At 45.0% G+C, this 25,433-nt stretch overlaps 2 protein-coding genes across 6 annotated transcripts in view; both read left to right on the forward strand.

Moving 5' to 3' along the window:
• Nucleotides 1-1,753: 1,753 nt before the first annotated feature.
• On the forward strand, nt 1,754-10,098 carry LOC119967076 (mitoregulin-like). 3 transcript variants are annotated; one of them, XR_005460913.1, is made up of 3 exons: nt 1,758-2,146; nt 6,388-6,435; nt 9,278-10,098. XR_005460913.1 is itself a non-coding variant. In XM_038799125.1 (2 exons), exon 1 carries the CDS (start codon nt 1,940-1,942, stop codon nt 2,108-2,110), a length of 171 nt encoding a protein of 56 aa, XP_038655053.1. In that variant the 5' UTR covers nt 1,872-1,939; the 3' UTR covers nt 2,111-2,146; nt 9,278-10,098. The 3 variants fall into 3 exon arrangements, 1 of the variants encoding a protein (XP_038655053.1); XR_005460914.1 differs by lacking the exon at nt 6,388-6,435 and having other exon boundaries at nt 1,754-2,227; XM_038799125.1 differs by lacking the exon at nt 6,388-6,435 and having other exon boundaries at nt 1,872-2,146.
• Nucleotides 10,099-18,531: 8,433 nt separating this feature from the next.
• The window catches only part of nphp1 (nephronophthisis 1), a 191,797-nt gene continuing 184,895 nt past the window's right edge, over nt 18,532-25,433 (forward strand). For 2 of the 3 annotated variants that reach the window (XM_038799127.1, XM_038799128.1), the window contains exons 1-2: nt 18,532-18,709; nt 22,799-22,857. In XM_038799127.1, the coding sequence (XP_038655055.1) occupies nt 18,647-18,709; nt 22,799-22,857 (122 nt within the window). In that variant the 5' untranslated portion in view covers nt 18,532-18,646. The remainder of the gene's footprint in view (nt 18,710-22,798; nt 22,858-25,433) is intronic. The other variant, XM_038799126.1, reaches the window with a different exon arrangement.

The raw sequence follows: 25,433 nt of genomic DNA on the forward strand, positions 1-25,433 counted from the left end.
CCCGCTCCACAACATCCCCCAAAACAAGCTACAGACCACTAATTTGAGTCCAGCTTCTCATTTTTGATAAAGGTCCACACCTCGTCTGGCGTATCAAAATAGTGGTGACGGTCCTGATATGTGACCCACAGTCGCGCGGGCTGCAACAGCCCAAACTTCACCCCCTTTCCGTGGAGAACCGCCTTGGCCTGATTGAATCCTGCCCTCTTCTTGGCCAGCTCTGCGCTCCAGTCCTGGTAAATGCGAATTTTAGCATTCTCAGGAGCGGCGCTGCTCCTGCAGAGTATCATAATCACATTCAGGAGCCTCCGCACATTTGCATTCAACTGCCTACCCTTCACAAATCCCGCCTGATCCTCATGTACCTGCTGCTCCGCTCCTTCTTCGCCCATCTCAAGACGCACTCCCTGTCAGTGAAACAATGAAACCTCACCATCACAGCTCTCGGCGGCTCATTCGCCATTGGTCTCCTCGCCAGGACTCTGTGCGCCCCATCCAACTCCAAGGGCCTCGGGAAGGCTCCCGCGCCCATCAGCGTGCTCAGCATCGTAGCTACATACGCCCCAGCATCCGACCCCTCCGCACCTTCAGGGAGACCCAGAATCCGCAAATTCTTCCTTCTCAACCTGTTCTCCAGATCCTCGAATTTCTCTTGCCACTTTTTATGGAGTGCCTCGTGTGCCTCCACCTTCACCCCCAGGCCCAGGATCTCATCCTCATTATCAGAGGCCTTCTGCTGCACCTCTTTAATCGCTGTCCCCTGCATCCTCTGGGTCTCTACCAGCCTTTCTATTGATGCCTTCATAGGGGCCAACATCTCTGCCTTCAAATCCGCAAAGCAGCTTCGCAGAAACTCTTGCTGCTCCCGCGACCACTGAGCCCACGCTGCCTGGTCTTCGCCCATCGCCATCTTGCTTTTTTGCACCCGTTCTACTCTCTTCTCTAATACCCCTTTTTTGACCACGCTGCTCCTGGTCCAATCCATACAGTGCTGGGGGGATTTTACTGCCATCTTCCCACACCGGGAACCGTCAACCAAGTGCCGCTAGGGCTCCTTAAAAGGGCCCAAAAGTCAGTTTTCCACGGGAGCTGCCGAACGTGCGACCTACCCAGGCATAGCTGCAACCGGAAGTTCAGTAGAAAATACAATTGAGAACCAGTCAAAATATAGAAGGTTCAGAGGGGTGGTGAAAAAGCAAATAAGAGAAGCAAGGAGTATGAATAGACTGGCAGCCAACACAAAAGGGAATCGCGGTCTTCCAGATACATGTCAGTGGAGCACAGTGGGCTAAATAGCACATTGGTTTAGCACAGTGGGCTAAATAGCCAGCTTGTAATACAGAAGGCAGCAGCGTGGGTTCAATTCCTGTATTGGCCTCTCTGAACAGGCGCTGGAATGTGGCGACTAGAGGCTTTTCACAGTAACTTCATTGACGTCTACTTGTGACAATAAGCGATTATTATTATTATATTATGTAAATAGCATAATGGTGGGAGGAGTAGAGCTAATTAGAATCAAAAAGGAAGACACAGCACATTGTTTTGTCATTAAATGAATAATTTTGCATCGCTCTTTACCAAGGCAGATGCTACCCAGGCAACAGTTAATGAGGAAGTAATTCAGACTGAAAAAGTACAGGGCACCCAAACTTTCGAAAGATGAGTGTCATATGATCAGAGTGTCACATGATCAAACCCTCCGGGAATGAATTCATATAAGAAAAAAGACACACCATAAATATATCTGCAGCCTGCAACGCATCGCTGCTTTGGGAGTGTTTTGCTATATTCGGGTAACGAGTTGTTGCGCCCTCAGTAAGGCACAAAGTAACGTTGTTTTTGATACTTCCTCCTCTCAGCTGATCAGATGGAACGTGGCCCGGACGGCGCACGCGCGGTGGGGCTGCTGCTTTCTGCCTCCGCCCCCAGAGGGGTGAACATGGCTGAAGTGTCCGAGAGGACGCTGCAATTAGCAGTCGTTCTGTCCTTCACTTCAGGGGTGATTATCGGCTGGCAGGCAAACATCCTGAGGAGGAGGTTCCTGGATTGGAGGAAGAGGCGGCTGCAGTCGAAACTGGTGGAGACGCAGAAGAAACTGGACTTAAGTTGAGGGGCAGTGAAGGGCACGTTCAGTCCGCAGGAGGTGGTGAGGATCAGCGGACTCCTCTTACTGTGTCATCTGAGCAGATAACTTGGGATTTTAAATCTGTCCGCAGGCCAGACACCTGTAATTACAAATATAGGCTATGTGATCTTATAAGAATATTAACTTCCTTGCTAAACTGTTCTGCAGCTACATTCAGGTCTCTCCCTTGACACGTTAATATTGTCACGGTGATTCTAATGTAATGGAATCTATATTGCTGTGTAATAATTATTTAATGAATGCAATGTTGCTGGAGCAACTCTGCATTTCGACCATAAAATATAGGAGCAGATTTAGGCCATTTGGCCCATCGAGCCTGCTCTGCCATTCGATCATGGCTGATATGAAAATGAAATGTTCCACATCCCCATTTTCCTGCCTTTGCCCCATAACCCCGGATCTCCATTTTAATCAAGAAATCCCCTTTTTTTTTTATAAATTTAGAATACCCAATTCATTTTTTCCAATTAAGGGGCAATTTAGCGTGGCCAATCCACCTACCCTGCACATCTTTGGGTTGTGGGGGCGAAACCCACGCAGACACGGGGAGAATGTGCAAACTCCACACAGACAGTGACCCAGAGCCGGGATCAAACCTGGGACCTCGGCGCCGTGAAGCTGCAGTGCTAACCACTGCGCCACCGTGCTGCCCAGAAATCCCCTTATTAATCAAGACACCAGATTTGTACTTGAGGTGCTTTTACCTACAGGGCTACAGACCAAGAGCTGGAAGGTGGAATTAGACTGAATAGTTATTTCTCAGAACTAGAGGCAGGAGTAGGAAATTTAGCCTCTCGAGCCTGCTCCACGGTTCAATATGATCATGGCTGATCTCATCGTAGCCTCAACTCCACCATCCTGTCTGTTCTCTGTAACCCTTCAACCCATTACTAATTCAAAATCTGTAACTCCTCCTTAAATTTACTCACTGTCCCAGCATCCACCGCACTCTGGGGTAGTGAATTCCACAGATGCATGGCCCTTTGGGAGAAGTAATTTCTCCTTATCTCTGTTTTAAATTTGCTACCCCTTATCCTGAGACTATGACTTAGCAGTGATTTTGTGCATACTTAATATACAGTTTATTCTAAATACACCAGAGCTGGTCAACCTGACAGGGTGCAAGAACTAGAAAGCAAATATTCCTGTCTGTTCCTCTGTCTATTTCTGTCTAGTGGCAAAATGGTTAGCACGGCTGCCTCTCAGCGCCAGGGACCTGGGTTCAATTGCACCCTTGCGTTATAGTCTATGTGGAGTTTTAAATTTTCTCCCCATGTCTTTGTGGGTTTCCTCCGGGTGCTCTGATGTCCTCCCACAGTCCAAAGATGTGCGGGTTAGGTGGGGTTATGGGAATAGGGTGGGGGAGTGGGTAGGGTGCTCTTTCAGAGGGTCAGTGCAGACTTAATGGGCCAAATGGCCGCCTTCTGCACTGTAGAGATTCTATAAATCTATGGGGAGCTAAAGGTTTGTGATTTTGGGCCCTCTATGGGGTCGAGCGCCTAATCCTGATTGACTGAAGGAATGAGCTGTTGTTAAAGGTTTCATCGTTTGGATGTGATCTTAAAACAGGATACTATGGAGGTGTAAAGATTGTCTGAGGGTGAAATGGGCAGGGTGGGTGGGTGTGTTTTGCCGAGAGTTCTCCAGGTTTCACACTAACATTACTTCCTCAAGTCCACCAAGAACAGATTTATTTGCTGTTTATGGAACTTGCTCTATACAAATTGGCTGTCAAATTTGCCTATTTATTGAGTTGTTGCACCTCAAAATTAATGGTTAAGTGCTTTGGATAATACCCTGTATTTGTAGGCAAACACTAGAAATCTGACGTTGTAAAAAGACCCAACCAGTTTACCTATCCTTCTTACGCTCAGGGAAGTAAAGTTGTCACACCCAATACCACCTACTCTACATGATACTCCATTCCTACTCAATGGTTTGCTCTCAATGGCCTTACGGCAACAGAGATGGACAAAACGTTGCTTTGACTGTCACCCATATGCTAAGGGCAGAGTTTTAAAAATATGTCATACATTTTTTTCCTCCACATATACTTCATAATTATTTTGCAAGCTGTTACCAGCATCACAGTTTATTTCTGACAAACATATGAATTAGAAGCACCATTCACTATCGGGTGGCACGTAGCATTGTAGTTAGCACTGTTGCTTCACAGCTCCAGGGTCCCAGGTTCGATTCCCGACTTGGGTCACTGTGCAGAGTCTGCACGTTCTCCCTGTGTCTGCGTGGGTTTCCTCCGGGTGCTACTGTATCCTCCCACAAGTCCCTGTGTTAGGTAATTTGGACATTCTGAATTCTCCCTTCGTGTACCCGAACAGACGCCAGAGTGTGGCGACTAGGGGCTTTTCATAGTAACTTCATTGCAGTGTTAGGGACTTTTCACCGTAACTTCATTGCAGTGTTAATGTAAGCCTACTTGTGACAATAAAGATTATTATCAATAAGATCATGGCTGATCTGATTATAACTTCAACCACATTCCTGTCTATCCCCAATAATTACATTTCACCAGCATTTAAACTAGAGATGTCAGGAGCCTGTTTCTGACTATGGATATGTGGGATGGATCATGCCTCCACATATATCTGCCTGAATGAATCACACAAAGACTACATTCATAAATAGGTAGAAAATAGAAGCAGGAGGAGGACGTTCGGCCTTTCAAGCCGGCTCTGCCATTCATTATGATCATGGCAGATCATCAAGTTCAATACCCTGATCCTGCCTTCAGCCCAATATCCCTAATTCCTTCTTGAAATTACACAACGTTTTGGCTCCAGCTACTTTCAGTGGTAGTGACTTCCACAGATTCATCACTCTGGGGGTGAAGAAATTTCTCTTCACCTCAGTCCTTATCCTCAACTGTGACCCCTGGTTCTGGACTCCCCCACTATGGGGAACATTTTTTCTGAATCTACCCTGTCTAATCCTGTTAGAACTTTATAAGTTTCTATGAGATCCCCTCTCACTCTTTTAAACCCCAACGAATATAATCCTAACCGACTTCATTGTTCCTCATATGACAGTCCTGCCATCCCAGGAATCAGCCTGATAAACCTTCGCTCCACTCCCTCCACAGCAAGAACATCCTTCCTCCGATAAGGACACCAAAACTGCACACAATACTGCAGGTGTGGCCTCAACAATTCCCTATACAATTGTAGTAAAACATTTCTATTCCTATACTTAAATCCTCTCACTATGAAGGCCAACATAACATTTGCCTTTTTTACTGCCTGCTTTACCTGTGTGTTTACATTCAGTGACTGATGCACAAGGACATCAAGGTATTGCTGAGTATCCACCTCTCTCAATTTACACCTATTCAAATAATAATTTGCCTTTCTATTTTTTGCTACTGAAGAGGTTAACTTCATATTTATCCACATTATACTGCATCTGCCATGCATATGCCCACACAATCAGCCTGTCCAAATCTCGCTGAAACATCTCTGCATCCTCCTCACAACTCACCCGCCTCCCCATCTTTGTATCATCTACAAATTTGGAGATAATCCATTTAGTTCCCTCGTCTAAATCAATATATAATGTGAACAGTTGAGGTCTTGGCAAGATCCCTTGGGTACCTCACTAGTCACTGCCTGCCAATCGGAAAAATACCCATTTATTTCAACTCTTTGCTTCCTGTCTGCTAACCAGTTCTCTATCCATCTCGAGGCATGAGATCCCATGCGCTTTAATTTTACATAGTAATCTTCTATGTGAGACCTTGTCAAAAGCTTTCTAAATTAACCACATCCACTGGTTCTTCCTGGTCAACTCCACTACAGCTGTAGTTACATCTTCAAACAATTCTAGTAGATTTTTCAAGCATGATTTCCCTGTTGTGAATCCGTACTGACTTTGTCTGATTATACCACTGCTTTCCAAATGCTGTGCTATAAAATCCTTGATAATGGACTCTCGCAACTTTCCTACGACCGAGGCTAAGGTCTATAGTTCCCTGTTTTCTCTCTACCTCCCTTTTTCAATAACAGGGATATATTAGCTACCCTTCAATCTGTAGGAACCATTCCAGGATCCAAAGTATTTTGGAAAATTACCATCTACTATTTCTAGGCCACTTCCTTAAGTACTCTGGGATGAAGATTATCAGGCCCTGGAGATTTATCCACCTTCAATCCCATTAATTACCCCAAAATCATTTTGTTATAAATACTAATTTCTTTCAGCTCCTCACTGAAACCTATGTTTTTCAGAACTTCCGGCACATTATTCATGTCGTCCTTTGTGACGACAGAAGGAAGGTATGAATTTAGTTCCTCGTCCATTTCTTTGTTCCCCATTATGAATTCCCCCATTTCTGACTGTAAGGGGCCTACATTCGTTTTTATCAATCTCTATCTCTTTACATACCTGTAGGAACTTTTACAGTCAGTTTTTATGTTCCCCACTAGCTTACTTTCATATTGTATTTTCCCCTTAATCAATCCCTTGGTCTGCCTTCGCTGAATTTTAAACTGTTCTCAATCCTCAGCTCTATTGCTTTCTCTTGCTAGTTTTGCTATGTCTCTTCTTTGAATTTAATACTATCTCTAATTACTCTTGTAAGCCATGGTTTTGCAGCAGTTCCCATTCTACTCTTGCGCCACATAGGAATATACAACTTTTGGAGTTCACCTATTCGTTCCTTGAATGGCTGTCTACTGTCCTTCCTTCCAATAATGTTTCCCAGTCCATCATAGCGAGTTCATGTCCCATACCATCATTGTTACCTTTTATTGAGGTTCAAGACCCTGGTCTCAGAATCAACTACCTCACTATCTACCTTGATAAAGAATACTATCACATTATGATCACTCATACCCAAGAGTCTCACAACTAGATGGCCAACTAATCCTTTCTCATTGCACAACACCCAGTCCAAGATGGCCTGTTCTCTTGTAGGTCCTCAATGTTGTGGTCCACAAAACTATCCCGTACACACTCCAGAAATTCCTCCTCTATTGTACTGTGATTAATTTGACTCACCCAATCTCTATGCAGATTGAAGTCACCCATAATCACAAATGTTCCTTTATCACATGCATCTCTGATTTCCTATCTAACGCTATTCCCAACATTACCACCAGGTTTGGTGGTCTGTATACCACCCCTTCGAATGTTTTTGCCCCTTGGTCTTTCTTAAGTCAAATTGCACATCATCTATACTAATACCTTTCATATTGTATCAACATATTCTTTAATCAATAATGCGACTCCGCCATCTTTTCCTTGTCCTTCCTAAAAATTGAATAGCCCTCAATGTTTAGTTCCCATCCTTGGTCACCTTGGAGCCATGTCTCTGTATTCCCAACGATATCATACCCCTTCTATCATTTCCCCAAGAAATCAGAGCTTTGCCTTGCAATGTAAAGTTATTGTTTTCTGCTTATGATCACCAAGGAAGTGTTAAAAACCCATCGTCTGTAAATATATGTATCCACAAATACAACTGTTTTAATTGTTGAACTTTGTGGTAAATATGAATTGTTTGCCAAAGAGATTTTTAAAACGAAATCTTTATTGTCACAAGTAGGTTTAAATTAACACTACAATGAAGTTACTCTGAAAAGCCCTTAGTCGCCATACTCCGGCGCCTGTTCAGGTACACTGAGGGAGAATTCAGAATGTCCAATTCACCTAACAGCGCTTCTTTCAGGACTTGTGGGAGGAAACCAGAGCACCCAGAGAAATCTCACTGCGACACGGGGAGAACGTGTAGACTCCGCACAGACAGTGATCCAAGCCGAGAATCAAACCTAGGACCCTGCAGCTGTGAATCAACAGTGCTACCCACTGTGCTACCGAGATGGGAAGCGTAATGGAGATTTTATGTTAAGCATAAAAAGATTTGTTGTTCACCCAGAGTCTTAATTGCAGATGACTTTGGGCTGAAAGTGATATTTCAGTGAGTGTTAAATGCGATACTTTCTATGACCATATAGTATCAATCAAGGAACCCCCTAATTTTCTTTTGGAGTGTGCCTCCCATTCCATTGAACGGCCTCCCTAACATTTTTTGTCATGCACCTGCACGGTAACCTAAAAAGACCAACTTGTGCACTGCCTACTCAGGGACTTGCAGGTTCCTGCACAGTCACGCAGCTTAGAGGGAACATTGGTATGAATCACACAATAAATATGGTTACTCATGAACCCACCATATTTGTTACTTTAGGTAATGGGCCAATTTTACTTATTCTCTCTCCAACCTCCATCCCATTATTTTTAATTTATTCTTTGGTTCTTTATTTAATTTCTGTTTTTCATTTGCACCATTCCCTGATCAATAAGGCTGATGGGTAACTTGCAGTTCCAATCTATGTCTTGTTTACTAATGTCACATTTGGCAGAGTGGTTATCGCTGTTGCCCCACAGCGCCAGGGACCCGGGTTCGATTCCGACCTCTGGTAACTGTCTGTGGAATTTGCACTTTCTCCCTTTGACTGTGTGGGTTTCCTCCGACAGTCCAAAGATGTGCAGGTTAGGTGGATTGGCCATGCAAATTGCCCCTTTAGTGTCCAAAAAAGGTTAAGTGGGGTTATGAGGGATTGGGCTTAGTTAGGGTGCTCTTTCGCAGGGTTGGTGCAGACTTGATGGGCCAAATGGCTTCCTTCTGCACTGTCGGGCTTCTATTAATTAGTGGGCTTAGTGCAGAAGCCCACATAGAATTTTCGAGGCCTTGTAAAATAATAGTGAATGGAAACAGTTTCAATTAAGATCCTTTCTGGGCAATAAATATTAAAGGATAACCTTTCTTTATTTATTTATGAGACAAGTAGAATTCATAATGCTGAAGTTAGCCTGTTTACATTTTGCGGGTTGATTAGCTCAGTTGTCTGGATGGCTGCTTCGTGATGCAGAGTGATGTCAACCGCATGGGTTCAATTCCCGTACTGGCTAAGGTTATCCATGAAGGCCCTGCCTTCTCAGCCTTGCCTCTCACCTGAGCTGTGGTGACCTTCAGGTTAAATCATCACCAGTCAGCTCCTTCTCAAAAAAGGGAGAGCAGCCTATGGCCCTCGGAGACTATAGCGACTTTCATTTAATTTAAAATAAAATACATTGCTAAGTTGTGATTTTCCTCCCTTGCTGTTCTTTTTACAGGCAAACAGACCAATAATACGAAGAAGTAAGAATCTGGGTGGCCAAAAGAATCAGTTTCTGAAGCAGCAGTAACCGTCTGCCAGACGACAAGGGACTCTTCTGTCTTGAATTCTGATTCACAAAATGTTCACACAGAAAGCTACATTTGCTTTGAATGTCTTTGAATGCGCCCATGAAGCTGACCTGCCATTCATCTTTAATTTAAAAAAAAAATTTAGAGTACCCAATTATTTTTTTCCAATTCAGGGGAAATTTAGTGTGGCCAATCCACCTACCCTGCACATCTTTGGGTTGTGGGGGCAAAACCCACGCAGACACAGGGAGAATGTGCAAACTCCACACAGATAGTGACTCAGAGCCGGGATCGAACCTGGGGCCTCGGCGCCGTGAGACAGTAGTGCTGACGACTGCACCACCGTGCTGCCCTATGTTTTACTTTTTAATGTACAAAATATGAATTAATTTAAGGGTAATTTTGACATCTTACTTGGGACACTATTTCTCGTACAACAGCTGTAGGGGTATGCACCAGTAACGGCAAATATCTACCTCTGAGTGAGTTTCCAGATATATTTCTCTTTTGTTTTTAAATCTTGCTTTTCACCATTTAAAATTGATCAGTACAGAGGAGATTTCTTTACAAAAGCTAATCCTAATTGGTTTCTAGTTGAAAATAAATACCCTGGAACTCCTAGGATAGTGCTTGGCTAGGAGTGGTACTTTATCCGTTTTTAGGGATGAACATTGGAATGACTTGAAGGGGAAAAACCTTTTTTCTTTCAATTTTTTTTTACCTCTTCGGATAAATTTTTAGATTGCCCTGATCTCTAAACTCACAGTCTGGTTTAGCACAGGACAAAAGCGCTGGCTTTTAGAGCAGACCAAGGCAGGCCAGCAGCACAGTCCAATTCCCATACCAGCCTCCTTGAACAGGCGCCGGAATGTGGCGACTAGTGGCTTTTCACAGTAACTTCATTTGAAGCCTACTTGTGACAATAAGCGATTTTCATTTCATTTCATTTCTTGAAAGCCTCTTTCTTTACGTTTGGGAAGGTACTGACTGTTAAATAACTGCGAGGGTAAATAAGCTGTTTATAACCTGGCAGTATATTAGTAACAAGGGGAACGTAAACTTAGAATTAGTTCCTGGAGCTTAAAGCGGGGGTTAGGAGTTAAGTCAACCACAACATTTAAGAGGGAATTAAAACAAAAAAAGATAAACAATCGCTTATTGTCATAAGTAGGCTTCAAATGAAGTTGCTGTGAAAAGCCCCTAATCGCCACATTCCGGCGCCTGTTCAGGGAGGCTGGTACGGGAATTGAACCTTGCTGCTGGCCTGCCTTGGTCTGCTTTCAAAGCCAGCGATTTAGCCCAGTGTGCTAAACCAGTTCCTGCATTAGGTGAACAATTGAAAAGGACAAACAGGAAAAGTTCACCGGGATGGAGCGGTAAAATGAGATTGAAGGAGAAACCTCTAATCTGGAGCTAGAACCAGCACTGACAGGATGGAGTGAACTGTCTTGATATAGTGTATTACTTATGTCCTAATTCCAGCCAAACCAAGAATTTTACCATACATTTGGAGTGATAAGTTCTAAAATATTTCATTTTCTTTTCTGTTGTGTTCTGTTAACACATATTGCACTGGTTGTTCCTGTTTATACCTTTTTATACCTTTTTAAGGCAATGCATACTTGTTTCGGCATCATTAACAATGGATTGGTGTGAAATTTTTCTGTGATAAATTCATTGCCAAATGTTGTCAGGACTAGAGTTTCCACAAACATACTGCATGGAATACCATGAAATGTGAAGAAATGGCACCTGTCTGTTAGCAACACAGTTACCTGTTTTAATAAAGGCTGATCATTTGTACATGTTGCAAATTCATTTATTCCATACATGTCTTTATTTATTTTTTGGAAATACAGCAGCTTAACCAATATTTGTGGACTGAATGGGCAAGAAAACACTTTGGATGTACAGTCTTCAGCAAAGCTTGGTTTGAAAAGGAGTTCATTAACTTGATTATTCTCTCTACAGATCTGGGGGTTTCTAGCATTTTCTATTTTTATTCCCAATTTCCAGAATCGGCAGTTTTTCCTTTTGTAAATAATTTGAGTGGCTTTACAGTTGCCTCAGTATTTTATAAACTGGAACTTGTATTATTTTTGTTAGGTTAGGGACGGTTAATTGGTAAATTATCTTATTCTTCGTTAATAATCTACGAGAAAGTATGTGAGTACATGCTAAGCAATTTTAATTATCTGCTGATATACTCCTTTTGGAACTCCAGGTTAAGGGAAATGTGAGAGGTCTTTTAACCATTCATGAGCTGTAAGCATTGATGGCAAGACCAGAATTTATCATCCAACCCAAATTTTCCCTTTAGAAGGTGCAGATGAGCTGTGTTCTTGAACCGCTGCAGTCCAGGTGGTGTAGCTATACAATACCTCCTCGGGGCTCCGAGTTCTGGGATTTTGACCCAGCAACAGTGTAGAAATGAGGATATGTTTCCAAATGAGAATGATGCATGTCTTAGAGGGGAACTCAACAGGCGATGGTGGTCTCAAGTGACTGTTGTCCCTGTTCTTCTAGGTGGTAAACATCCCAGATTTGGAAGGTGCTGTCTCGGTGAGTTACTGAAGCAGATCTTGTAGATGGCGTACACCAGTGTTTTACAAACTTTTCTTTCCCCGCGACCAATTTTTGGCTGCCGGCCCACCCTTGCGCCACATGTCGGCCGACCCTTGCAACACATGCCATGTTTGCTTATCATTTAATGCGAAAGGGGACCCTGCTTTGTCCTTGTGATCTCACTTGAATCTGCTTCAAAGGAGCAGAGGGCAATGCGCATATCAGGTGCAGACTTCAGCTAGTTTTGTTGTTTTCATCTTCATGAAAACGGAAAATCCAGCCTCTCGCGTGTAGGTTGCTGTAAAGGGCAATAGCAATGAAATGCATGTCTTACTCAGCACTGTAAACTCCGAGGAGATGCTACACCAGAACGCTGACAGCCTGGTGCGCTTTAGTTTTTTTAAATATGTGGTATTGCAGGTCAGCTACAGCAGTGTAGTCTTTTAATTTGGAATCGGCTCTAAGTTAATAACTGACTCTGGGGTCGCAACCGTAAAAGGAATTTTCTTTCAGATTCTGAAACTTCTCTCAATTGCCAGTACCTCCCTTCAGAAACACACATGGGCTTTGCGTCCTTGTTTGCATTGTCACAATTGACAAAACCAGACCTCAAAATAATTCATTGTTATACCTTTGTTCTCAGTTAAGTTCTTATTCCAGGGTCGTTAACCAGAATCCTGGAGCTCTTAATGCTACCACTGCTGTGTCCTGCCCAGGACTCTCCTGTGCAGCTCTCTCCGGCAGATTCTGTTGTGAGATCCTCTCCAATCGGTAAATCCCTATTTGAATCTCTGGCCGTCTCTTACATTTTAACAAAAACATTGACCGTCACGCTTCACTGGTCTTGCTTGCCAGCAGCTGCAAAATCAAAGCAACTTTGCTGCCTGCTTTGGTGCCAAAAACACGCTCCTGGATGGCACTTCACGTCAATTCTATGTGCAGGGCATGTGACTGACTCTCTGCCACTTTTAGCTGGAAGACTTGATGCAACCGAATCTGTATCTCCATTTAAAAGGTGGTAGTGGCCGCAATTCCCCATGTAATCCCAGAGCTGAAGGGGTTGGATTATGAGGAGAGGTTGAGTAGACTGGGACTGTACTCGTTGGAATTTAGAAGGATGAGGGGGGATCTTATAGAAACATTTAAAATTATGAAGGGAATAGATAGGATAGATGCGGGCAGGTTGTTTCCACTGGCGGGTGACAGCAGAACTAGGGGGCATAGCCTCAAAATAAGGGGAAGTAGATTTAGAACTGAGTTTAGGAGGAACTTCTTCACCCAAAGGGTTGTGAATCTATGGAATTCCTTGCCCAGTGAAGCAGTTGAGGCTCCTTCATTACATGTTTTTAAGGTAAAGATAGATAGTTTTTTGAAGAATAAAGGGATTAAGGGTTATGGTGTTCGGGCCGGAAAGTGGAGCTGAGTCCACAAAATATCAGCCATGATCTCATTGAATGGCGGAGCAGGCTCGAGGGGCCAGATGGCCTACTCCTGCTCCTAGTTCTTATGTTCTTATGTTCTTTTGTAAAGGTCGGTAGTGACTGGGGCATCTCCTCAGATCTGGACCTCTGTGGGAATGACAAATCAAAACGCTCCCTGATGGAAGGATTGAATGTTTGTGGAAGGGGGAGCAATCAGGCTGGCTGCTTTGTCCAGGATGGTGTTGAGTTTTTTTGCGTGTTGTAGGAGCTGCACTCATCCAGGTAAGTGGAGAGTATTCCATCACACTCCTGACTTATTCCTTGTAGATGGTGGACAGGCTGTTTGGGGGGGGGGGGGGGGGGGAGGGTCAGGAGGTGAGTTACTCGCCGTAGGATTCCTAGCCTTTGACCTGCCCTGGTAGCCACAGTATTAATGTGGCTAGTCCAGTTCAGTTTCTGATGAATGGTAATCCCCCCCCAGGATGTTGATTGTAGGGCATTCAGTGATGGTAATGCCATTGACTGTCAAGGGGTGGTGATTAGGTCTTCTCTTGGAGGAGATGGTCATTGCCTGGCACTTGCGTGGCACGAATGTAACTTACCACTCGAGGTAATCAGGCTTCACACAACCACACTGGAGCTCGCCTTCAAGGTGCTGCCATGTGCTCCCGGATGAAATTATTTGAGAGGGGTGGGGTGGGGGGGGGGTGGGGTGGGGGTGGGGGGGGGGGGGTGGGGTTGGGGGTGGGGGTGGGGGGGGGGGGTGGGGTTGGGGGTGGGGTGGGGGTGGGGGGTGGGGTTGGGGGTGGGGGGGGGGTGGGGTGGTTGGGGGGGGTGGGGGGGTGGGGGGGGGGGGTTGGGGGGGGTGGTTGGGGGGGGTGGTGTGTGTGTGTGTGTGTGTGTGGGGTGAGGGAGGGGATGCGCCCAGGACCTCCATGTCCGAGGAGATGGGGCATGGCATTGGTGCTCGGCCCATATTGCAGAAGAAAGTGCCAGAGGCTTCACATTAGTCAAGGTATGGTGGCACAGTGGTTAGCACTGCTGCCTCATGGCGCCAAGGACCCGGGTTCGATCTCGGCCTGGGTGACTGTCCGTGTGGAGTTTTTACATTCTTCCTGTGTCTGTGTGGGTGTTACTCCCACAATCCAAAAAAGCTGTGTAATGTTCGGGAATTGGCCACGCTAAATTGCCCCATAATTTAAAAAAAAGAATTGGGTACTCTAAATTTTGTAAAAATCCAAAAAATATTGGTCAAGGTCAACAGATTTGAATGATGTATACAAGTGTCCCCGACTGGCCCACTCTTCCCCCTTTACCACTTACCCTCCCCTTACTGCCTACACCCCCCCCCCCCCCCCCCACCCCCCAGTGCCCTCTCAGTGGTCCTCAATGTGTTTATCTTTACCACTGTGGCTCGGTGTGTCCCCAGGATGCACATCAGAGGTGGAGGCAGACAGCGGCATACCACGTCCAATGGCCTTCGGTACCCCTGGCGGGCATCCTCTGGGTCTGGCAGGCCCAGGCGCACTTGCCGGTGATACATGCCCCACCATGCCGCACTGTACTGTGTGCTGACTGCGAGATTTGCCGTTGTCGCGGGGGCAGGGGGGGGGGGGGGGTGCGTGGAACACGGTAGAGCTGGTGGCCACTGTCGCCGCTCTGTAGGATGGCTCTGGGTTGACACCTAGCACCCCATCCTCCCGGTCAGTGCACATAGAGCCCCGGGGTTCACTTTGGGATGGAGGGGCAGCTGGATTGAGCCCCGGCTGCCCCTGTGTCATCTGGGTCTGCCAGCCCTGGTGGCTCCCCAATGTCTGCAGCATTGTGTCCATGTCCTCGGCAATGTTTCTCGGTGACTGAGACATGCTCTAATGCACCCAGGCAATCCCCACCTGTGAATGGGACATGTCTCCCAGTGACTGGGACATGCTCTGCAGCGCCTCAGCTATGGCCACCTGAGACTGGGACATGCTCTGCAGCACCTCGGTTATGCCACATCCGCTGCAAGATTGCCATGGACGGGGATCATGTAAAGGTCCATTGGCCTTGGGTGGGAATTTGCGGTTGTCGGGCGGGCGTGGCCGAAATATCCCACCCATGATCTCCCTTTGCCAAAAGCCATGCTGACAATCCTTGATTAATTGTATTGTTTTATTGTCGCATGTACCAAGGTACAGTGAAAAGTATTGGTCTGCATACAGTCCAGACAGATCAATCCATACATGAAAAAAAACACAGGACATACATAAATACACATTGTAAATACATAAACACAAGCATCGGGTGAAGAATACTGAGTCTAGTTCTACTCAGTAGAGAAGATGCATGGAAATCAGATCAATCCATAAGAGTCATTCAGGAGTCTGGCATCAGCGGGCAAGAAGCTGTTTTTGAATCTGTTAGTGCGTGTTCTCAGACTTTTGCATCTCCTGCCTGATGGACGAAGTTGGAAGAGTGAATAACCCAGGTGGGAGGGGTTTTTGATTCTGCTTCCCTTGCCCCCAAGTGGAGAATAATTGTCCCTCAGAATTTTTTCCAGTAGTTTTCCAACCACTGAAGTTAGACTTGCTGGCCTGTAATTTCTGGGTTTTTCCTTCCTTCCCTTGAATGATGGTACCCATACCCATACTGTATGTCCTCTGGCACCTCCCCTGTGGCCAGAGATGATTCGAAGATTGTCAGGGCCTCTGCAGTCTTCCCCCTTGCCTCCCACAGCAGCCTGGGATACATCTGATTTATCCACTTTTAAGTCTGCTAATACCGTTAAGACCTCCTTCCTCTGAATTTTAAATTGTTCAAGAACCTTACATTCCCCCTCTGCTGATTTCTATACCGACATCATCTTTCTCCATGAATATACAAAGTACTCAGTTAACATGTCCCTTGCGCCTTCCTGCTCCACACACGCATTGCCATGTTGGGCCCTGCTCTTTTCCTGTCATCCTCTTGCCCTTAATATACTTATAAAACACCTTTGGATTTTCCTCTATTTTTAGATAACCTTCTTCACTCACCATACAATAATAATCTTTATTGTCACAAGTAGGCTTACATTAACACTGGAATGAAGTTGTTGTGAAAAGCTCCTAGTCGCCACATTCCAGCATCTGTTCGGGTACACCAAGGGTGACAAAGGGACATCTGGAATCGAAACGTTAGCTCTTTTCTCTCCCTACAGATGCGGCAGACCTGCTGAGATTTTCCAACATTTTCTTTTTGGTTTCAGATTCCAGTATCCGCAGTAATTTGGTTTTATCCAGTGTTAACCACTGTGCTAGATCCCAGCATCCTATCTGGCTGCATCACAGCCTGGTATGGCAACTACTCGGCCCAGGACCGCAAGGAACTTCAGAGAGTCGTGAATACCGCCCAGTCCATCACACGAACCTGCCTCCCATCCATGGACTCCATCTACACCTCCCGCTGCCGGGGGAAAGCGGGCAACATAATCAAGGATCCCTCCCACCCGGCTTACTCACTTTTCCAACTTCTTCCATCGGGCAGGAGATACAGAAGTCTGAGAACACGCACGAACAGACTCAAAAACAGCTTCTTCCCCACTGTCACCAGACTCCTAAATGACCCTCTTATTGACTGACCTCATTAACACTACACCGTGTATGCTTCATCCGATGCCAATGCTTATGTAGTTACATTGTATACCTTGTGTTGCCCTATTATGTATTCTCATGTATTTTCTTGAATTTTGTTTAATTCCCTTTTCTTCCATGTACTGAATGATCTGTTGAGCTGCTTGCAGAAAAATACTTTTCACTGTACCTCAGTACACGTGACAATAAACAAATCCAATCCAATCCAATCTAATCCTCTAGGCTGCTGTTGTTTTGAGCCCTTGGTATCTGACATAAGCCTCCCATTTTTTCCTTATCCAATCCTGGATATCCCCTGACATCCAAGGTCTACTTTGACCAGATCCTTTCTTATTCTAATAAAATTTGCCTTCCCCACCAAAACAGTTTTTGCATATTATCTTTTTCCGTTTCCATAACAAATTATAGTGTGTCGTGGTTTTATCACTAAAATGCTCCACACTGCTATCTCAAACAGCACTCCGGCTTCTTCCCCAGAATTAGATCCAGCACTGTGCCGTCCTTTGTTCGACCTCTACAAATTGACATTAAAAACTCTCCTGAATAGGTGTCAGGAAATCCACCTCACCCCTCCTCCCCCTTTACACTACGACTGTCCCAATTAGGAAGTTGAAAACCCCTACTATAATGACCCTATTATTACTACTATTTTTACACACCTCAGTGACTTGTGTACCTATCTGCTCCTCTACTGACCACCCATGGCGACATGGTAGCACATTGGTTCGCACTGTTGCTTCACAACTCCAGGGTCCCAGGTTCAATTCCCAGCTTGGGTCAGTCTTATGTGAAGTCTGCATGTTCTCTGTGTCTGCGTGGGTTTCCTCCGGGTGCTCCGGTTTCCTCCCACAAGTCCCGAAAGACGTGCTTGTTAGGTGAATTGGACATTCTGAATTCCCCCTCCGTGTACCCGAACAGGCGCCGTAATGTGGTGACTATGGGTTTTTCACACTAACTTCATTGCAGTGTTAATGTAAGCCTACTTGTGACAATAAGGATTATTATTATTACCTGGACTCAAGTGCTGGCAATGGGTTTCATAGCCTGAGGTATGAGTTTAGGAGGGGTTATTGGGTTAGGGGGATAGGGTGGAAGTGAGGGCTCATGTGGATTGGTGCATACTCGATGGGCCGAATAGCCTCCTTCTGCACTGTATGTTCATTGGTTTAGATTTTCAATGCATTCCCATGGTCAATTAGAGAGCCTTTTTCTTTGTTCAATCAAGGGGGTGGGGGGGGGGGGGGGGGGTGGATGTTTGCAGCACGGCACATGCATTGGAATACCGCTCAAGGGTTGGGCCATTGAAAACGGGACGATTGCCTGAGGCAGGGATTGGACCTCATCTACACGGATTGAGCTGGTCGGGGAAGAGAGAGCGCGCGCGCGCGTGCCACAAAGCCGCGGCCTGGCGGCTGCAGCCGACCCCGCCCCCATCCGACCCCGGCCCCGCCCCCATCCGACCCCGGCCCCGCCCCCATCCGACCCCGGCCCCGCCCCCATCCGACCCCGGCCCCGCCCCCATCCGACCCCGGCCCCGCCTCCATACCCACGTGACGAGCGCGCGGGCCGGGGTTACGCGCACGGCGGTGCGCGGTTGCCACGGCGACGGCCCGGGCCGCCAGGGAGGAGAGCGGCCGTTGAGGCGGGAGGGAGGAGAGCCGCTACTCCAGCCCCCCAGCCGGGCTGCGACCGAGCGGCCATGGCCTTGAGGAAGGGGCCGCTGCGGTCGGTGCAGCTGGCCACCGACAGCTTCCAGAATCAGGTAGCTGCGGCTGGACCGGCGGCGCAGAGTTGCGATTGCATTCCTGTGCAGGTTTCTAAAAAAATATAAACAACTCTTGTCTGCGGTGGGTTCGCTGATAGACGACAAGCGAATGGACTGCGGATGCGAGCAAATCTCATGCTGGGAAATCTCAGCGGGTCTGACTGGCAGCATCTGTGGGCAAGGAGAGAAGGAAAAAAGAGCTGGAGCCTGGTGGCTCTTCATCAGAGCTGGCGAGCACTGCAAATAGGCTGAGATTCATGCTGTTATGTATGGGGTGTGGGAATAAGCAGTGGGGCTGGATAGAGGGTCAGCCACAGGTAGAGGCTGGGAAAAGATTGACAAAGGTGTGGGCATAAAAACAGGGAATCATAATGTGTTCATGGAAGAACAAGCAAGTCGAGTGTGGAAGGACAACCTGGAACAGATGGCCCTAGTGGGGTTGGGTGCAGTTGGGGGAGGGGAGACGGTGGGAGATGTCAAAATTGATCGATAGAAATTGAAAAAGGGTGGGATGAAGTTGGAGGAGAGAGTTCACAGTCTGAAGTCGTTGAATTCAAGGCTGTCACATGCCTAGTCGGAAGATGAGTTTGCGTTGGGCTTCACTGGAACATTGCAGCTGGCCAAGGACGGACATGAGAGCAGGATGGTGTGATCAAATGGCAAGTGACAGGAACGTCTGGGTCCTACTCGCAAACATAGAATATACAGTGCCGAAGTGCACCGACCCACTTAAGGCCTCACTTCCACCCTATCCCTGTAATCCAATACCCCCTTCTAACCTATTTGGTCACTACGGGCAATTTATCATGGCCAATCCACCTAACCTGCATGTCTTTGGACTGTGGGAGGAAACCTGAACATCTGGAGGAAACCCACGCAGACACGGGGAGAAAGCGCAGACTCCGCACAGACAACGACCCAGTGGGGAATTGAACCTGGGACCCTGGGACTGTGAAGCCACAGTGCTATCCACTTGTGCTACCATGCTGGAGGGACCCAAGGTGTTCTAAAAACGGTCACCCAGTCTGTGTTTTGTCTCCAATATGGAGTAGACCACATAGGGAGCAGTGAATGTCAACTGATAGAGATTGATTGCTGTGATTAGCCAACAAGCCCATTAAAGGACATGCTCACCTGCCAGAATGGCGACCTAGATCGGCTTTCACTTTTCATTTTTGGTCTTGTTCCGAGGTTCCAAAGAGCAACAATAACTTCCATTTATGTAGCGTCTTTCATGTCGAAAAATGTCCAGAGGCAAAGAAAATCAACAGAGTTATTTAGAAAGATGACCAAAGGTTTGATAAAATGTTTTTTTTAGGAGGAGAGGTAGTCTTAAATTGCTGCATTTATAATCTATAATAGTGTCCTGCAAATGGTTATTTAAGATTAGGCTGCAAATGTGCTGGACTCTGGTTAAATGCAAAATTAAATTGACATGCGGCGCTGCCAAAGACTGATCAGCGAACCTGCTCGTCCACCACTAAAATCCAAACTGGATTAGTAATCTTTTTCAGTCAAGAGTGTCCCTGTTAAAGTGCACACATGCCAAGCCACACTTCAATCCGGAATGTACAGGGAATTAAAGCTCACAATTTTGTCAGTTTAGCTAGTAGACAGGTACAGCAAGTAATTAGGAAAACTAATAGAATGTTATAATTTATTGTGATGGGAATTGATTACAAAGGTAGGGAGATTATTATTCAGTTCTCCAGAGCATTGGTGAGTCCACATCTGGAGCATTGTGTACTGCAGGGATACCCAAACTGAGTGGGTGATGAGAGAGCATGTGTGAGTGGGTGCTCTTATTAAACATAACAAAATGAAGAAAAGACTAGGAAGTATTTATTGAATAACAGAATTTTTTTATTACAATAAATTGTACATATAAGACCTAAACATGTCTTTTAAGTTTGATTTTGTACCTATTGCACAATAATAATTTATTTGTGGTTTAATTCTTCAAAATAATAATATTTCTCATGGATTCCTTCAGTGCTCTTGGGAGGTCAAAGGGGTTCAATGGCCAGTAATGTTTTGGAAACTCTAGTCTACCATATCGGTTGTCACATTTAAGGAAAGATGTAAAAGTGTCACAACAATTCAAAGAAAGTTTACTTGACTAATACTTGGAATGGACAGGTTATCTTATAAGGAAAGGTTGGAGAGGTTAGGTTTGTATCCACTAGAGTTTCGAAGAGTAATAGGCATCTTGATCAAAACCTTTAAGATCTTATGAGGTATTGACAGGGTGTATGTGGGGAGGATGTTTCCTCTTATCAGAAAATCTAGAACTTGAGGGCACAGAATAAAAGTAAGGGGTGCTCATTTAAGACAAGGAGATTTTTTTTCTCGGAGAGTTAAGAGTCTCTAGGACTCTTCCTGAAAAGACAGTGGAAGCCGAGTCTTTGAATATTTTTTCATGGTAGAGCTGAATATGTTCTTGATTAACAAGGGGCTAAAAGATTATCGGGATAGGCAGAAATGTGGGCCAGAAGTTATCAGCCATTTTGTCGGGATCTCAAGGTCTCCGCGGGTTACCTGGCGGAGAGGAGTGCGTTCAACGAGGAAACTCCATTGACAACGGTGCAACAGGAAGATCTTGCTGCTGGCCAATGGAGGGCTGCCTCTGCAAAACATGTGATACATGTTGCACAGAAAGTCCCGCCCGTGGGGTTGAGATTGCAATCCAATCAGCCATGATCTTGTTAAATGCTGGAGCAGACTTGAGGGCTGAGCGACCTTGTCCTTCTAATTTGTATGCTTCTAGCATGTGTCACGACAATATCCACGGATAAAAGAAGCAGTTCTAAGAGTAGTTTGTAGATTGCCCGGTACAAAAACATTTAGAGGGAATGTTGCCCAACCACCCTTCTCTGGTGCGTTGTAACCTTTAATGTCTTCTGAAGTGGCTTAAAATCTCACTGTAAAAGATGGACAATTAATCCAACATTATTCTCTTTTTGTTTGGCCATGTGGGAATGATAGATTAAAGTGTATACTTTGTTCATGTTGCCAAAGCCATGTGCGATCTAATGTGATTTATGCTGTTTAATTGTGCATGTCCTCTGAATTTGTGGCCCAGGTAGAATTTTCGAGGCCTTGTAAAATAATAGTGAATTGAAATAATTTCAGTTAAGATCCTTTGTGGGCAATAAATATTAAAGGATAACCGTTATTATTTATTAGACAAAGAATTCATAATGCTGAAGTTAGCATGTTTACATTTTGGGGATTGATGAGCTCAGTTGTCTGGATGGCTGCTGAGTGATGTCAACCGCGTGGGTTCAATTCCTGTACCGGCTAAGGTTATCCATGAAGGCCCTGCCTTTTCAGCCTTGCCTCTCACCTGAGCTGTGGTGACCTTCAGGTTAAATTATCACCAGTCAGCTCCCTCTGAAAAAGGGGAGAGCAGCCGCCTATGATCCTTGGAGACTAGAGCGACTTTCATGTCATTTAAAATACATTGCTAAGTTGTGATTTTCCTCCCTTGCTGTTCTTTTTCCAGGCAATCAGGCCAATAACATCATGATTTATGCTATTTAATTGTGCATGTCCAAAGAATTGAGGTGGCTTACTTGAAGATTGAACCATTGGTATTTGTACCGTCTATGGCAAAATAATTAACACTTCACTGTGTTCAACTATGTAACCGTACCACTTTGGATTGTGTGCATGCAGGATTCAGCCTTCTATCAGTGAGAAAACATAATTAATGTCAACTGATACGTTAGGAGGTACAACCACAGGCACCTCCTCCTCAAATGCTAGCTCCTATGAGGAAAGTAAAAAAAAAAAAGTCTGGGCTGTTTTTGGAAATTATTAGATTATATAAACTTTTATGGTAATCAAAGGTACTTAGGATGCCTCACAGAACATGCATAATTAATTTGTGTTTAAGACCTGCAGTGTTTGTGAAAATGTAGGATTATTGATCAGACTGAACAATGGAGCATATCCCTGAATTTCATGATTGGTTTAGAATGCTCCATGGAAAATGGTTGTCAGATAAACAGTCAGTGATCCGCAAGTACAACAAGCTGCGAAAAAACAAGCACAGATTGTGTTTTCATTATTTTGTTTCTTAAGGTTGATGCCTTGTTAAAGGAAGTTAAACAACCTGAAAAAAGAGAGAAGGCTTATGAGAGGTAAGATGCTTGTTTGATGATTTAGAAGTTTTTATTATAACTAAATGCGTGGCCAGATGTTCGCGTACTAACTTAATATTTATTTCACCACTATAAACAATGATTCTTCACATGATGGGGTGGGGGGATGTCACAGTTCCTGAGAGCGGCACGGTAGCACAATGGATGACACTGTTGCTTCACGGCATCAGGGACTGGGGTTCGATTCCTGGCTTGGGTCACTGTCTGTGTGGAGTCTGAACATTCTCCCTGTGTCTGTGTGGGTTTCCTCCTGGTGCTCCGGTTTCCTCCCACAAGTCCTGAAGGATGTGCTTGTTGGGTAAATTGGACATTCTGAATTCTCCCTCTGTGTATCCAAACAGGCGCTGGAATGTTGCGACTAGGGGAATGTTGCGACAGTAACTTCATTGCAGTGTTAATGTAAGCCTACTTGTGACAATAAAAAAGATTATTATTATAACTCATTTCAAGGCTGAAAGCATTCAAAACCTTCATTGCCCTCCTCTCTGTGACCTGTGTCATCACTTAAAACCGAGTTGTTTATCCGTCACGCCTGTGCTTGCTGACTTAATTGGCACACAATTAAGTAACACCAGAAATGTTGTAATTCTTATCGTTGTTTTCAAATTCTTGGCCTCAGCCCTCCATTTTTCTATTCCCAGCCCCACTGCCTGCATATCTGCACTCCTCTAATTCTGACCTCTTGAGCGTCCCCAATTTTAATCGATTCTTTATTGGCAGGTGAGCCTTCAACTACCAAGGCTTTAAGCTCTGACATTTCCTGCTGAACTCCCTTACCTCCTCCAAGTCACTCTTTAAAACCTACCTCTGATCATTCTTTTAGTCATCTACCCTAATTTCTGCTAATGTAGCTTGGTGTCCGAATGTGTTTGATAAATGTACTTGAGAAGTACCTTGGGGCATTTTATCATATTCAAGGTGCTATATAAAAAGTAGTAGTTTTGCATCACCAGCTTCAATGTTTATCCAATTTGACCATTCCTCTGGAATTTCCCAAGGATCTTTTTGTTTTCCTTTCTTACCCTTCTTGCTGATTAGAAAGCTGGAGATGGTACTTCAGTTAATTAGTTACAAAACTTTATTCTTCAAACCTTAAACAGAGCAACACATATTGACCGTATGTCTCAACGTATCCTGAGCAGCACGGTAGCATGGTGGTTAGCATAAATGCTTTACAGCTCCAGGGTCCCAGGTTCGATTCCCGGCTGGGTCACTGTCTGTGCGGAGTCTGCACGTCCTCCCCGTGTGTTCGTGGGTTTCCTCCGGGTGCTCCGATTTCCTCCCACAGTCCAAAGATGTGCGGGTTAGGTGGATTAGCCATGCTAAATTGCCCGTAGTGTCCTAAAAAGTAAGGTTAATGGGTGGGGGGGTGTTGTTGGGTTACGGGTATAGGGTGGATACGTGGGTTTGGGTAGGGTGATCATTGCTCGGCACAACATCGAGGGCCGAAGGGCCTGTTCTGTGCTGTACTGTTCTATGTTCTATGTATGTGACTTGAAGAATGCAAACAGCTTCTCCAAAGCTGTTGATGCCACTAGGCCTGATAGTAGAAGTTCTTCCTAAAAAGATGAAAACATTTCAACTTGTTCCATCTTATTTATGATTTGCTTTTTGCTGGATGTAATGGTCTTATGACGATCTTTTGAACAACTAGATTGTTGTAGAAGGATGAGGTTCCAATGCCTTTTCACACCGTTTTGGTGCTTCTCCAAACTTTGTTGTAAAAAGAAACCTTTGTATGCACATATTGCTTTGCATATCACTGCAATCTCATCCTCTTCCAGTTTTTCATATAGCAAGGTGATGGCGTATTTCAAAAGCATATGAGCTTTAATCTTAACTATATCAAATGCATAATATGGAACTAATTTATAATTTTTTTACAGTATAATATCTTTGGTCCTCAAACTAACTTTACATTGTTTTGGAACATTATCATGGATGGCTGAATGGCCTACTCCTATTTTCTGCATTTCTATCAAAGGATATGGGGGGAAAGCGGAAAGCAGGTGATTGAGTTAGATGATCAGCAATGCTTATAGAATTATAGAATGCTTACAGTGCAGAAGGAGTCTGCACCGACTGCAAAAAAGCACCCCACCCAGGCCTACTTCTTAACCCATTCCCACCTAACGTTTGGACACTAAAGGGCAATTTACCATGACCTAATCTGCACGTCTTTTGGATGATGGGAGGAAACTGGAGCACCCGGTGGAAACTCACGCAGACAAGGGGAGGATGTGCAGATTTCCCACACAGTTACCCAAGGTCAGAACCTGATGCCCATATCCTCACCCCTATTAATTCCCATTCACTCATTATCCCTGTGCATGCTGACTAATATTGTCTTCTGGACCATCAATGCTGCAATTTTACAATTCTCATCTTTGTGTTAAGTTTCCCATGGCCTTGACCTTCCCCAATAATAATAAAATAATTAATAATTGTTTTTATTGTCACAAGTAGGCTCACATTAACACTGCAATAAAGTTACCGTGAAAATCCCCTAGCCACCGCACTCTGTCTGTTCGGGTACAAAGAGGGAGAATTCAGAA

Source organism: Scyliorhinus canicula, chromosome 6 (genome assembly GCF_902713615.1).
Source record: "Scyliorhinus canicula chromosome 6, sScyCan1.1, whole genome shotgun sequence".
NCBI classification, from domain to species: Eukaryota; Metazoa; Chordata; class Chondrichthyes; order Carcharhiniformes; family Scyliorhinidae; genus Scyliorhinus; species Scyliorhinus canicula.

Bases quoted from the DNA above. Each gene is read 5' to 3' on its own strand.
- LOC119967076 (XM_038799125.1), top strand. From the start codon at position 1,940: ATGGCTGAAGTGTCCGAGAGGACGCTGCAATTAGCAGTCGTTCTGTCC.